This window comes from Cannabis sativa, chromosome 6 (genome assembly GCF_029168945.1).
Source record: "Cannabis sativa cultivar Pink pepper isolate KNU-18-1 chromosome 6, ASM2916894v1, whole genome shotgun sequence".
Lineage (NCBI taxonomy): Eukaryota > Viridiplantae > Streptophyta > Magnoliopsida > Rosales > Cannabaceae > Cannabis > Cannabis sativa.
In genome coordinates, this window is record NC_083606.1 from 44251012 (window position 1) to 44264366 (window position 13355).

At 30.2% G+C, this 13355-nt stretch overlaps 1 protein-coding gene across 1 annotated transcript in view; it reads left to right on the plus strand.

The window, feature by feature from the left end:
• Window positions 1-7152, plus strand: part of LOC133039270 (uncharacterized) — a 37611-nt gene extending 30459 nt beyond the window's left edge. Inside the window, exon 2 of the mRNA XM_061118120.1 lies at window positions 7118-7152. Coding sequence (XP_060974103.1) covers window positions 7118-7152 — 35 coding nt within the window. The remainder of the gene's footprint in view (window positions 1-7117) is intronic.
• The last annotated feature ends 6203 nt before the right edge of the window (window positions 7153-13355 follow it).

Here is a 13355-nt window from a genome sequence, read left to right on the forward strand (position 1 = left end):
TACTAGAAATAACTATCTAGAATATATATCATTAACTAAGTGTTTTTCTAAAATTAACTTTAAAATATTAAAATGAAAAATAAATTTCATATATTTTAAAAGTTAATTATGTTCCTAATTCAATTTTAATTAGGTTAGACTAATATAATTAACCTAATACAATTATTTAAATAAGGAAAATGGGCCTTCACAATTGGGGTAGTTCATGTGAGGGGGAGTTGGGTTCAGTATGTCGTAAACACTTCTATTGGCCCCCAACTCTCAAACAAGGCCCAAAAGAGAGGAATTTAACCTTTAAATAAACAATTGTTATTCATTGAATAAGCCCAAATCTAATTGGGCCGAAATAAAATTACTTATGTCAAATTTTATTTTAGCAACCTAGTCCATTTACTTAGTAAAACTTAAATGGGCTTCCTATATGCATCTAAGCCCAATAGCAAACATATAGGCTCACACAGGTCAAATGATTTGGATGGGCCCTATCATGTTACTAGGTTTACACAGATGAAAGAAGTACAAAATTTACTTGTTACAAATTATTTATAAGATCTATTGACAATTAGACTATGATTAAAATCAGATCATTAGATCTGTCAACAAGTTAATCATAGCAATTTAGATCAAATAAATAATAGGTTTGTTAAAAAAAAAAATTTGAATAAACAATATAAATAAATAAACAAACATTGTCCATGTAACAACAGATGTGAAATAAGATATTAATATAATTAAATTATTATTCTTAAACTAACCAACTAAATTTTTGAAAATTTAGGGTTGTTAAAACAAACCTTAAAATCTCAAAAATAAAGGAAATTAATTTTAAAATATCTAGGTTTATTTGAATCAAATTAAATTAAATATCAAATAAGATCAATGATTTGAAAGGAAAAAATCTTCAAAATCATTTTCAAATCTTATAATTTAATAAAATAAACCAATTTTAAAATAGATTTGTTAGATAATTATTATTTTAGGAATAAAATAATAAATAAATAATAATTACTATAATTATATGTCAAAATATCTCAAATTAAGCAATATTCAAATTTCTACAAAATATCTAAGTTATTTAAATATTTAAGATATGATTTATAAATTTTCAATAAGGAAAAAAATGATATATATAGAAAAATATCATTTTTAAACTTATAATTTATTGATCAAGACTCAAATTTGTACATTTTAAATCTTTATTTATGCATATTAAATTAATATAAATTAAATATTTCATGTTATCAATGGTAAATTTATTTTAGTTGAAAATATTTAATTTATCTTAATTTTGTGTTATTTTTCAAATTTGAGTTAGTAAAATATTGGTATGTTTGGAGCTTGGAAACCCAACTCAATAGTTGGTACTTTTGCAAAAGAGAGGCAATGGTGCAAGGCCAAGTCATTCACTTTGCTTACCATCAATTATTATTCCAAACCTTGTGAATTATCCATGCCCATGTCATCTCTCAAATATTAATTTCTAACTGGGCCAAGAATGAAGACAAGCCCATAACTCAAGTTTGACAGCAACAACCAACATTATCTTCACAGCTTTGTTCGTGTAGTGGGTCATGCCTGCCTTCTCCAGTAGATGCGGACCCCATCAATTGCAACCAGAAAACACTACTCCACTTCAGTAGTTGTTTTAGCCATCTATCCCACTAAATGGTACACGAAAAATACCATTTTGGAGAGCCAATTTTCACTATAAATAACACCCTTTGTTATTGTAAAAAGCATCAGATTTTACCTAAAGTTATTATACCAAAATTATATCTTTTCTTTTCTTCTTCTTTATTTTGCTTTATTAATTTTGGTGTAAAGACAATGCCTTTTCTAGGCTAATTTCTTTGGCAAGACTCAAGTGTAAGTTTATGCAAGTTTTAATTCTTCTAATATATTGATTCTCTTTATTCTTCATTTTCACATTTGTTATATTAAATTTCTCTTCTTCTAAATTACACTTTAAATTTAATAGTACCTTTTATATAAGTCCAGTCATGCTTTTCTTATGTAAGTGAGGCTATTAATTATTAGGGTGTTTATTATGTTATATGATTTTTACTGCATTCTCCTGGTGGTATTTTGTCGATTTAAATTATATAATATGATAGTATTTTTAGAAGTAGTATTAATTTAATTAGAGAACATATTTATCTAGTGAGCTTAATTATACACATTTTCCAACTATAATTAATGGTGTAGAATTATAGTTGAAGTTAAAGAATCAATTTTATTAGGAAAATATAATTGTATGTACAAAGCTTGTGTCTTCCATAATCATTTTCTGATCACTTCTCATTTTAATTACTTGTTTAATTTTTAAAAATTATTTTCTTAATATTCTCACATCACATTCAAGGTTCTTATTTTATTCTCATAAAATTACTGACTGTCCTTTTGAGTGTATTTTTTCTCCCTGTGAATACGACATATAGCCCGTTTACTACCGCGACTACAGTGTAACTAATTAGGCGACATCAATTTATCAATAATAAAATATTTAACAAAATAACAAATTTTGAATTTGAAAATATTATGGTGTGTATATCTATAAAAATATCTATGTTAATTTCAAATTTATTAATTATTTAATTTGTCATATAAGATAATTTTAATATAATATTTTAAATAAAAAGACAAAGTTATCTTTTAATTTAAAATATATTAAATATCAAAATTTCTAATCTTATAATTAAATAATATATAAATATTAAAGAAGTTAACAAATTTTTAAATCTTACCATAATAGGAAATATTTAAAATTAGAAATATTTCGAATTAGAAATATTTAAAATTGGAAATATTCCAAATTGAAAAAATCTAAAATTGAAAATATCAGATTTTGGGAAATAATCCCATAAAAAATTGGATTTTTGGGAAAAAATTCGCAATTTGTAGGGGGCTGCCAGGATAGGCTGCATGCAGCAGCCATAATTTCCAATCTTCCAAAATTCATATCTTCTTCGTTTTTCATTGGAATTAAGTTCCGTAAAAACGAAAAATTGCTTAATTTTTCACAAGGAATCCAAATAAAATATTTTCAAAAATAGAAAAAATATTTTTCATGGAAAAAATTCGTGCAACATATACATTCATCATATAAGTACATAAACCAACATGAAACCATCCAAATCAACAAAAAACATATAAAACATTGTTTTAATTCATATTACATGAAAGTAAATGATTGCCATGGCTCTGATACCAGTTGTTGGAAATATTTTACCAAGATCTAGATTTACTACCAAGTATGTTTTATTAACATCCTAATATGAATTCTAAAACAATGAAATTAAACACATATAAAGTTTAAGAAAACCTTACATTGGGTGCAGTGGAATATTATGACTCCTTCCATTTAGATCTCTAGCCCTTGATTCCTTTCTGTAGTAGAGCATAATCAAGATCTGAATCTGGATCTCCTTCTCTCCTTTGATGCTGATTTTCCACAGTCTTACATGCTATGATTGAGGTACCACTTGATGTGTGTGGGCACTACTCTATCACTCAAGGAATTTTCGAAATAGAGAAGAAAAGAGAGAGGAAAGCGGTGGCTCAGGAATTCACTCTGAAAAGAATGAGATGCAATTGTGTGTTGTTTCCTGAAGCCATTACTTTCTATTTATAGAATGCCCTCTAGGTTTAGGTTAGAATTGTATGGCATTAAAATAATGGAAAAATAAAATGGTAAAAGCCTATGCATATTGGGCGGCCCATATAATGAAATTTGGCCTCACTTTGCAACTTTCCCATTTTGTTATTTTCCATTCCCATTTTCTCAAAAATGCCAATTTTCCAATTTAACCATTCAAATGCCAATTCTAATTATTTAATAACTTAAGAATAATTATTAAATAATATTTTCATTTAATATATTTATTAATTTAGACATATAAATTATCTTAATTAATAAATAAACCTAGAATCTCTTTTCTTTACAATTTTGCCCTTGCTTAGTGAAAATTCATAAAGTAGACATAGTCTAACTTTAGAATTATAATTGATTCATCAAAATCAATTAACTGAGTCTTACAAGAAGTATGGTCTCAACTAGTATGGGGACCATGGGTCTATATAACCGAGCTTCCAATTAGTCGAACCGAATTTACCAAGTAAATTCCCTAACTTATTAATTCCTTATTGAATCCACTCTTAGAACTTGGAATTGCACTCTCAGTCATATAGAACGTTCTATATGTTCCACGATATAGATACGTCATTAGTTATCCATTGTTATAATCCTAATTTGATCAATGATCCTCTATATAGATGATTTACACTGTAAAGTGATTAAATTACCGTACCACCTGACAATGTATTTATCCTTAAAACACTTAACCATGTATAAATGATATTTCAGCTAAGTGAAATGAGTACTCCACCATTTATTTTCGTTTGGTTAAGCTCGAAGGAAATCATCCTTTACTTTCTATTCGCCAGATAGAAGCTATAGATTCCATATTTATGCTAGCGCTCCCACTCTATTGCACTACCGTGTTCCCAAAATGTATGTATCACCCTGACCCAAAAGTAGGCTTAACTAACAAATCAAAGAACACGAATAACACTCTTGATATTGAACCTAATCATATCAGGATTAAGATCATTTGATCTAGGATCAACAGGTGATATTGAATTGAATAGATATTATGGTAAATTCTAATATATCTAATCGAAGTTCAATATCGGTCCCTTCCGATGTATACTCCATACATCCGACACTGGTAAACTTTGTCAATGTCCTGGAAAGGACATAACACTTTTCCAAGGTGTAAGAATACCTATCGTTGATTATACCATGTCAGTCTAAATCCAGTGTTCTGACAAATCGGGGAATAAACTTTTGAACATATATTTAAGATTATATTCCACTGTGCTGACAACACTATAATCATTAACAAATTCATATGTTCTGGATTTAAATAAAATTCATACATTATATATATAATCATGAAATAAATCATGTGAACCATGCAACATAAAATATTATTTCTGATCTTTATTAATAAGTAAATCTGATTATATTGAAATGCATTTTATTTAGGGCATAAAACCCAACAGGCTTAACTAACAAATCAAAGAACATGTATAATACTCTTGAGATCGAACCTAACCATATCAGGATTTAGATCATATGATCTATGATCAACGGGTGATATTGAATTGAATAAATATTACGGTAAATTTTAATATATCTAATCAAAGTTCAATATCAGTCCCTTCCGATGTATACTCCATACATCCGATACTGGTAAACTTTGCCAATGCCGTGGAAAGGACATAACACTTATCCAAGGTGTAAGAATACCTATCGCTGATTATACCATGTCAGTCTAAATCCAGTGTTCTGACAAATCAGGGAATAAACTTTCGAGGATATAATTAAGATTATATTCCACTGTGCTGACAACACTATAATCATTAACAAATTCATATGTTCTGGACTTAAATAGAATTCATACATTATATATATAATCATGAAATAAATCATGGGAACCATGCAACATAAAATGTTATTTCTGATCTTTATTAATAAGTTTATCTGATTATATTGAAATAAAATTTATTTAGGGCATAAAACCCAACATTAAGAACAACCGAATTGCTTGTAACAGTGAAAGGATTATCAAATCACGAAATTGTAGCAAGTGCGGTGCCAAGGGGCACAACAGAAGCACTTGTACCTACCAAGGTTAAAAATACTATTTTAGTTTATTCGTATCGTGATGTCTTGGACTATTATGTATTGTTATTGAATTAATGTTGGACTATTTTAAACATTAGAATTTGTGATATTTTATGTTGACATAATTATTATAATTTGTTGCATGAAAGAAAGGCATAAAGTTTGTATGAAGTCTTAAAAAGACATAAACATACCAATAAAGAAAACTAGTTACATTGTTATCTTAATAAATACCAAATAAAAAGAACACATTTGTTCATGCTAAATTCTGGTAAAACAAATCTACACACCACCGCTCTCTAAATTTCTTCATATTGTCACCGTGCACATTATCAAACGTAGTCACTAGCATACTATGCTCGATGTGCTCTATCACATACATCCCGCAGTCACTGTGTATGAGACAATAAAAAGTAAATAAATAAAAGTATGCAAATTAAATTCAAGTTAAATAACAAAAAAATCAATTGTAATTAAGTTACCTTGACTTTGTATGTCGAACAACGTCCCGGTCCATGACTTTTGAAGTGAAACTTCTAACCTGGCTCTCTGAGGCGGTAAGTTGTGGCACGAGGATCATGTCATGAGTCTCGAATAGGCCACCCTGCAGCATCAAAGTTGGTAGTAATTTTTCCCACATTTCCAAGTGACTCTTCAATTCATTCGGGGAAATCGATCCGAGGCTCGAGTCAAATATGTTTAACAACCAATGATCCAGATCTACCTCTAGTGTCACCCAATGCCTTGCACTATCGAAGTAGAGTGCCATATATATTCTCTCCTTATTCTTCCCACTGGCCAAGTATTGAACTTCATCCCCTTCGAATCAAATCTAATATGCCCTCATCCCACTGATATTTAGCTTGGTCATCACCTGCAGCTTCCCACCGAGCAATAACTCCTGCTGGGAAAATACACAGCATGATGACACATCTATTTGGGTAGACCTCCAGATAAAAGTGTTGTCGCCTCCTCATCAAATGAAATGCCGCATCCAAATGCTAAAACATGAAAATTAAATATGTCAGTGATTAAATAAAAAGAGTTAGATAAAGTCTCTAAAAGAAAAAGAAGTAAAAAATTCTTAAAAACCTACATCGTCCCCAAGCCATGTCCTCAGAGTATGTAGTTCGAGGAACCAAGTCGAATCGTGTCTACCGGTGAAGCACTCTCTCGGGTACTTGTTCCCAATCTGGCCGAGTACCAAACTGTGAAAAGTCCTGAGCAGCTTCCGATCAACCACTCTAAATGGGTCCGCATTGACGAGTGTCAAAGTAGCCCTAGACTTCTTTTTCATTTCAGTGTACTCATCGAACCACCTAGGCCGCTTTCTCTTCCTTCGGTTCTCCACGAGTTCTGGAGCTGTCTCTAACACTTGTACCTCAGAATCCTAAGTATCCCTGATGCTGGTGATATTCGTCTTCTCAGGTGTACAGAACATGTCATCATCATCCGGTTTGTAATCATTTGGGAGAATGAAGTCATTTTCCGGTGACTGAGCCTCTTCTTCTGGTTATGGCTGTGGCTATGGCTGTGGCTGTGACTGTGAATTTGCTGCCGGCCTTCCAGGATCCTGCAGGAGCCTCATTATGGTCTTCAACTGATCCATAATCGCTATTTGTCCTCTTAGCAGAACGGTCTGCCCTTCCCTCAAAGCAATCTGTCCCCTCTCCACAGTCTCTAACCTTGCCAAAATGGCAGGGTATACTGGATCGCGAACCTTTGAGGTGCTGGGAATAGAAGCTGACGGGGGAACGGGAGGATCCTTTGATGCTACAGATGGGTCAACACCACACTCATCTGGAACAGAAGCTGCAGATGGGTCAACACCAGACTCATCTGGAACTGAAGCTGCAGATGGGTCAACACCAGACCCAGCTGGAACTAGAGACGGTGCACGTGGTGGAGACAGTGGAGGTGGTGTAGAGTCTTTAAATATTCGGGCTGCACCCGCTCGTTCTTCCAATGTGGAGGCAAGCTTTTCGGCCTGGCTTCGCAAAGCATCCTGTGCTGGTTGCCCATCCTCACCCAACACAAGTTCCTCCAAGTCAACAAATAACGGCGACTGACCCCCAGTGATGTAACTGACAAACTCAATCTCATTCGGCTGAGGACATAACATGGAGTACACTGTCAACTGAAAAATAAAACAAATATATTAACATAATATATGGAAATTAACATGAATTAAACATAAAGTGTAACAAACTTACATTTTTAGCAAATAATCTAATCACTTCATCCTTCCCAAGTGTAGTGTTCAGCTTACTCTCCCAGTTCACCATTCTCGGAAAGCAATGCGACTTCCTCACTGTATACTTGTTGCCCAGCTGTAGATGGCCTCGTATGCCCAATACTGCAACGCTGCAGTATAGTCGTAGGATGAGTATTTTGCCTCCTTCTGAGTAACTCCCTTTTCAATCTTCTTCAACATCTTATTCTTCACATCCAAGTAGTCCTTATTACAAGTTTCCATTAGCTTGGTGTAAGAAATCTTTCCCCATGGGTACTCGTAGAAGAATGGAAGGTTATCAACCATTCTTATGACAAAAGGCGGAACGACAGTCTTCTCCTCCTTACCAGTGAGGATGCCCATAACAAACAAGGCCATCCCCAACTTGTAGACATCATCAACTTCTGTGCAGCTCTCAAAAACTCTGCGCAGTTGGCCGAAGCTAATCGAAGGATTACCGTTGAAATATTCCATAATCAACTGGTCAGAACTTCCTTTCTCTTTAATGTCTTCCTTAGTAGGGCCGGGCAACAAGTTTAACCCGGTCACGAAGCCGAACTCCACCCTGCCAAATCTAAATCTCTTCCTTCACACATAAAAATGCACCTCGTCCGGCTTGTCAGATTTGATTTTGTGAAGCATGAACTAATGAAAAAATGCTCCTGAAAATTGTATAGGCTCTCTCTCGAAAAATTGTTTGAAAGGGGATTCCCTCACCCTTTCCCATAGGTTGAATTCTTGAAATTTAGCCTTAATCTTCAGGTAGTAATAACTACCGCCGCGCCATGTGACACGGCCTGTGTAATGGTCCGACACTAGAATTATTAGATGTGGAGTTCCCTGAAAAAGAAAAAACCCAGAATTATCAACAATTAATAATAAAATAATAAAAAATTAAACAATAATTAATAAATCAATAAAAAATTAAACAATTATTAATAAAACGATAAAATATTAAAATAATAATTAATAAATTAATAAAACAATAAAATAATAAATAATAAAACAGTAATTAATAATTAATAATAGAACCATAACCAATAATTAATAAAACAATAAAAAATAAAACAATAATTCACAATTAATAATTAAACAATAATCAATAAAAGAATAAAAATTAAAAAAATAATTAATAATTAATACTAAAATAATAATTAATAAAAAAAAATTAAAAAAGAATTAATAATTAATACTAAAACAATAATTAATAATTTCTAAAAAAACATAACTAATAATTAATAAAACATTAAAAATTAAAAAATAATTAATAATTAATACTAAAAAAATAATTAATAATTACTAAAAAGACATAACTAATAATTTAACAATAAACATTAAAAAATAATTAATAATTAATACTAAAACAATAATTAATAATTTCTAAAAAAACATAACTAATAATTAATAAAACAATAAAGATTAAAAAAATAATTAATAGTTAATACTAAAACAATAATTAAGAATTACTAAAAAAACATAACTAATAATTAATAAAACAATAAAAATTAAAAAATAATTAATTATTAATACTAAAACTGTTGGGTTTTATGTCCTAAACAAAACTCATTTCAATATAATCAGATTTACTTATTAATATAGATCAGAAATAACATTTAATGTTGCATGGTTCACATGATTTATTTCATGATTATATGTACATATGAATTCTATTTAAGTCCAGAACATATCAATTTGTTAATGATTATAGTGTTGTCAACACAGTGGAATATAATCTTAATTATATGTTCGAAAGTTTATTCCCTGATTTGTCAGAACACTGGATTTAGACTGACATGGTATAATCAGCGATAGGTATTCTTACACCTTGGATAAGTGTTATGTCCTTTCCAGGACATTGGCAAAGTTTACCAGCATTGGATGTATGGAGTATACATCGAAAGGAAACGATATTGAACTTCGATTAGATATATTAGAATTTACCGTAATATCTATTCAATTCAATATCACCTGTTGATCCTAGATCAAATGATCTTAATCCTGATATGATTAGGTTCAATCTCAAGAGTGTTATTCGTGTTCTTTGATTTGTTAGTTAAGCCTACTTTTGGGTCAGGGTGATACGTACATTTTGGGAGCACGGTAGTGCAATTGAGTGGGAGCGCTAACATAAATATGGAATCTATAGCTTCTATTTGGGGAATAGAAAGTAAAGGATGATTTCCTTCGAGCTTAACCAAACAAAAATAAATGGTGGAGATCTCATTTCACTTAGTTGAAATATCATTTATACAGGGTTAAGTGTTTTAAGGATAAAATACATTGTAGTGTGTTCCGGTAATTTAATCCCTTTACAGTGTAAATCATCTCTATAGAGGATCATTGATCACATTAGGGTTATAACAATGGATAACTAATGACGTGTCTATATCGTCGAACATATAGAGCGTTCTATATACTGAGAGTGCAATTCTAAGTTCTATGCGTGGATTCAACGAAGAATTAATAAGTCAGTGAATTTCAGATATAAATTCTTGATCTACTTATTGGAAGCTCGGATATATAGACCCACGGTCCCCATACTAGTTGAGACCATACTGCTTGTAAGACTCAGCTCATTGATTTTGATGAATCAATTATAATTCTAAAGTTAGACTATGTCTACTTTGTGAATTTTCACTAAGCAAGGGCGAAATTGTAAAGAAAAGAGATTCTAGGTTTATTTATTAATTAAGAGACTTTATATGTTTAATTAATAATTAAATTAAATGACAATATTATTTAACAATTTATTTTAGTTATTAAATAATTAGAATTGGCATTTAAATTGTTGAATTTGAAAATTGGCGTTTTGAGAAAATCAAATGCAGGAATGATAAAACAGAAAAATTGCATAAGTGAGGCCCATTATCCAAGCCCATGGCGGGCCACACTCTATGGGTTTTATCATTTATTTTTTCATTATTTTAATGCCAAATAATTCTAACCTAAACCTAGGTGGTTACCTATAAATAGATAGTGATGGCTCTCATTCACACTTGAACTTCTGTGAGATGAAAACTGAGCCTCTATCTTTTCTCTATAGGCCGAACCTCTTCCCTTCTCTTTCCTTCTCTAAATTTTCGAAATCCTTGAGTGAATGAGTGAGTGCCCACACACATCAAGTGGTATCTCAATCATTTTGTGTAAGACTGTGGAAAACCATCCAACAAGAAGGAGAATCAGCATCAAAGGAAGGAGAGAAAGAGATCCAGGTTCAGATATTGATAATGCTCTGCTACAGAAAGGAATCAAGGGCTAGATATCCGAACGGAAGGAGTCATTATATTCCGCTGCACCCAATGTAAGGTTTCCTAAACTTTATATGTGTTTATTTCATTGTTTTAGAATTCATATTAGGATGTTAATGAAACATACTTGTTAGTAAATCTAGATCCTGGTAAAATATATCCAATAACTGGCCTCAGAGCCATAGTAATGATTTACTTTCATGAAATATGAATTAAAACGATGTTATATGTTGATTTGGATGGTTTCATGTGGTTTATGTGCTTATTTGATGATAGTTTAAAAATCACAATATATGTTACTGAAATATTTTTTATTTCGATCTGTAATTATTTTTTCTCGAAAGTAGACGAAAAATTAATAAATTTAGTCTTTTACAGAACCTAATTTGGATTTTTTATTAATTAGTTAGGATTTTTTGAAGTTGAACGAAAATATCAGAATTCGAATGCACACACGCGCGCGCACCCTCGGACAGCGCCCATTCAGAAAAGGCGTTGACCGAGGTTTTTCGGACAAAACCCTGTCTGAAGGGCTGCAGCGCCGAGCTCCCTCGGCCAAGTTTCCCCTTCCGCGCGCGCAGGGTTATGCAATGCATACCCCTGTGCACCAATTTTGTTTTCGTCATAACTTTTGATTCAAAAATCGTTTTTCATTGAAACAAAAGCCAAATTTTGGTAGAATTTTGTGTAGAATCTAAATTTTCAATTAAAAATCTAATTTTCAGAATAAAATTAATTTTTATTAATTTTTTAATTAATTAAAATTAGTTTCTGATATTAGTAGGCTTTGAATTTTGAAAATTTAATTTCTCACAAATAAGCCTTATGGTTAATTTAGAAACTTTAGATTATTTTATTTATTTTAATTATAAGATCAGATATTATTAAATTTTAAATGATCTTACTTTGATATTAAAATATTATCTTTTAAAAATAATCTTGTACTAATTTTAAAATTTCCTAACCATATCATATATTTTTCAAATTTGTTATTTTGAAAATATATTTTATTAATTAAAATTATAAGATTAGGAATATGTTAGGTTTAACATTTTATCTTATTAGACATTTTTTTGTTAAAATTATATTTTGGCAAAAATAACATGAAGATTTGAAAAATTGATTAGTTTAGTTTGAATAGATATTTTAAGGTTTCAAACCATAAATTTTTCAAACTTGTTGTTATTATTATTATTATTATTATTATTATTATTATTATTATTATTATTATTATTATTATTATTATTATTATTTTAAATATTCTAACCATATAAAATATCTTATTTTTCAGTTAGTTTATTTATGTAATATTTAAATTTATTAAATTATAAGACTCAGAAATATAATAAAATATCTAAATTTAAAATTCAAGATATTATATTATATTATCTTATTAGAAATTTTAAATAAATTTAAATTTTGAATAAACTTGATATTTGAAAAATTGGTTAGATATTTTTGATTTTTTGTTAGAATTTAAGAAATTTAGGAGTTTGTTGAATTTTGAATTTTTCAAATATTCTCTAACAACCTAAATTTGAATTCTAGTTAAGATATTTATTTTAAAATTTAATTTTATTTTAAATTTTAAAATTTAGATATATTAGCTAACTTTCCAGATATTCTAGATCAGTTATTATTGTTTGTATTGTTTGATTATATTATTATGTATTCAAAATTTTTTTTACAAACCTATTATTTATTTGATCTAAATTGCAATGATTAACTTGTTGACAGATCCAATGATCTGATTTTAATCATAGTCCAATTGTCAATAGATCTTATAAATAATTTGTAACAGGTAAATTTTGCAATTTCTTTCATGTGTGTAAACCTAGTAACATGATAGGGCCCATCCAAATTATTTGACCTGTGTGAGCCTATATGTTTGCTATTGGGCTTAGATGCATATAGGAAGCCCATTTAAGTTTTACTAAGTAAATGGACTAGGTTGCTAAAATAAATTTTCACATAAGTAAATTTATTTAGGCCCAATTAGATTTGGGCTTATTCAATGAATAACAATTGTTTATTTAAAGGTTAAATTCCTCTCTTTTGGGCCTTGTGTGAGAGTTGGGGGCCAATAGAAGTGGGTACGACATACTGAACCCAGCTCCCCCTCACATGAACTATCCCAATTGTGAAGGCCCATTTGCCTTATTTAAATAATTGTATAAGGTTAATT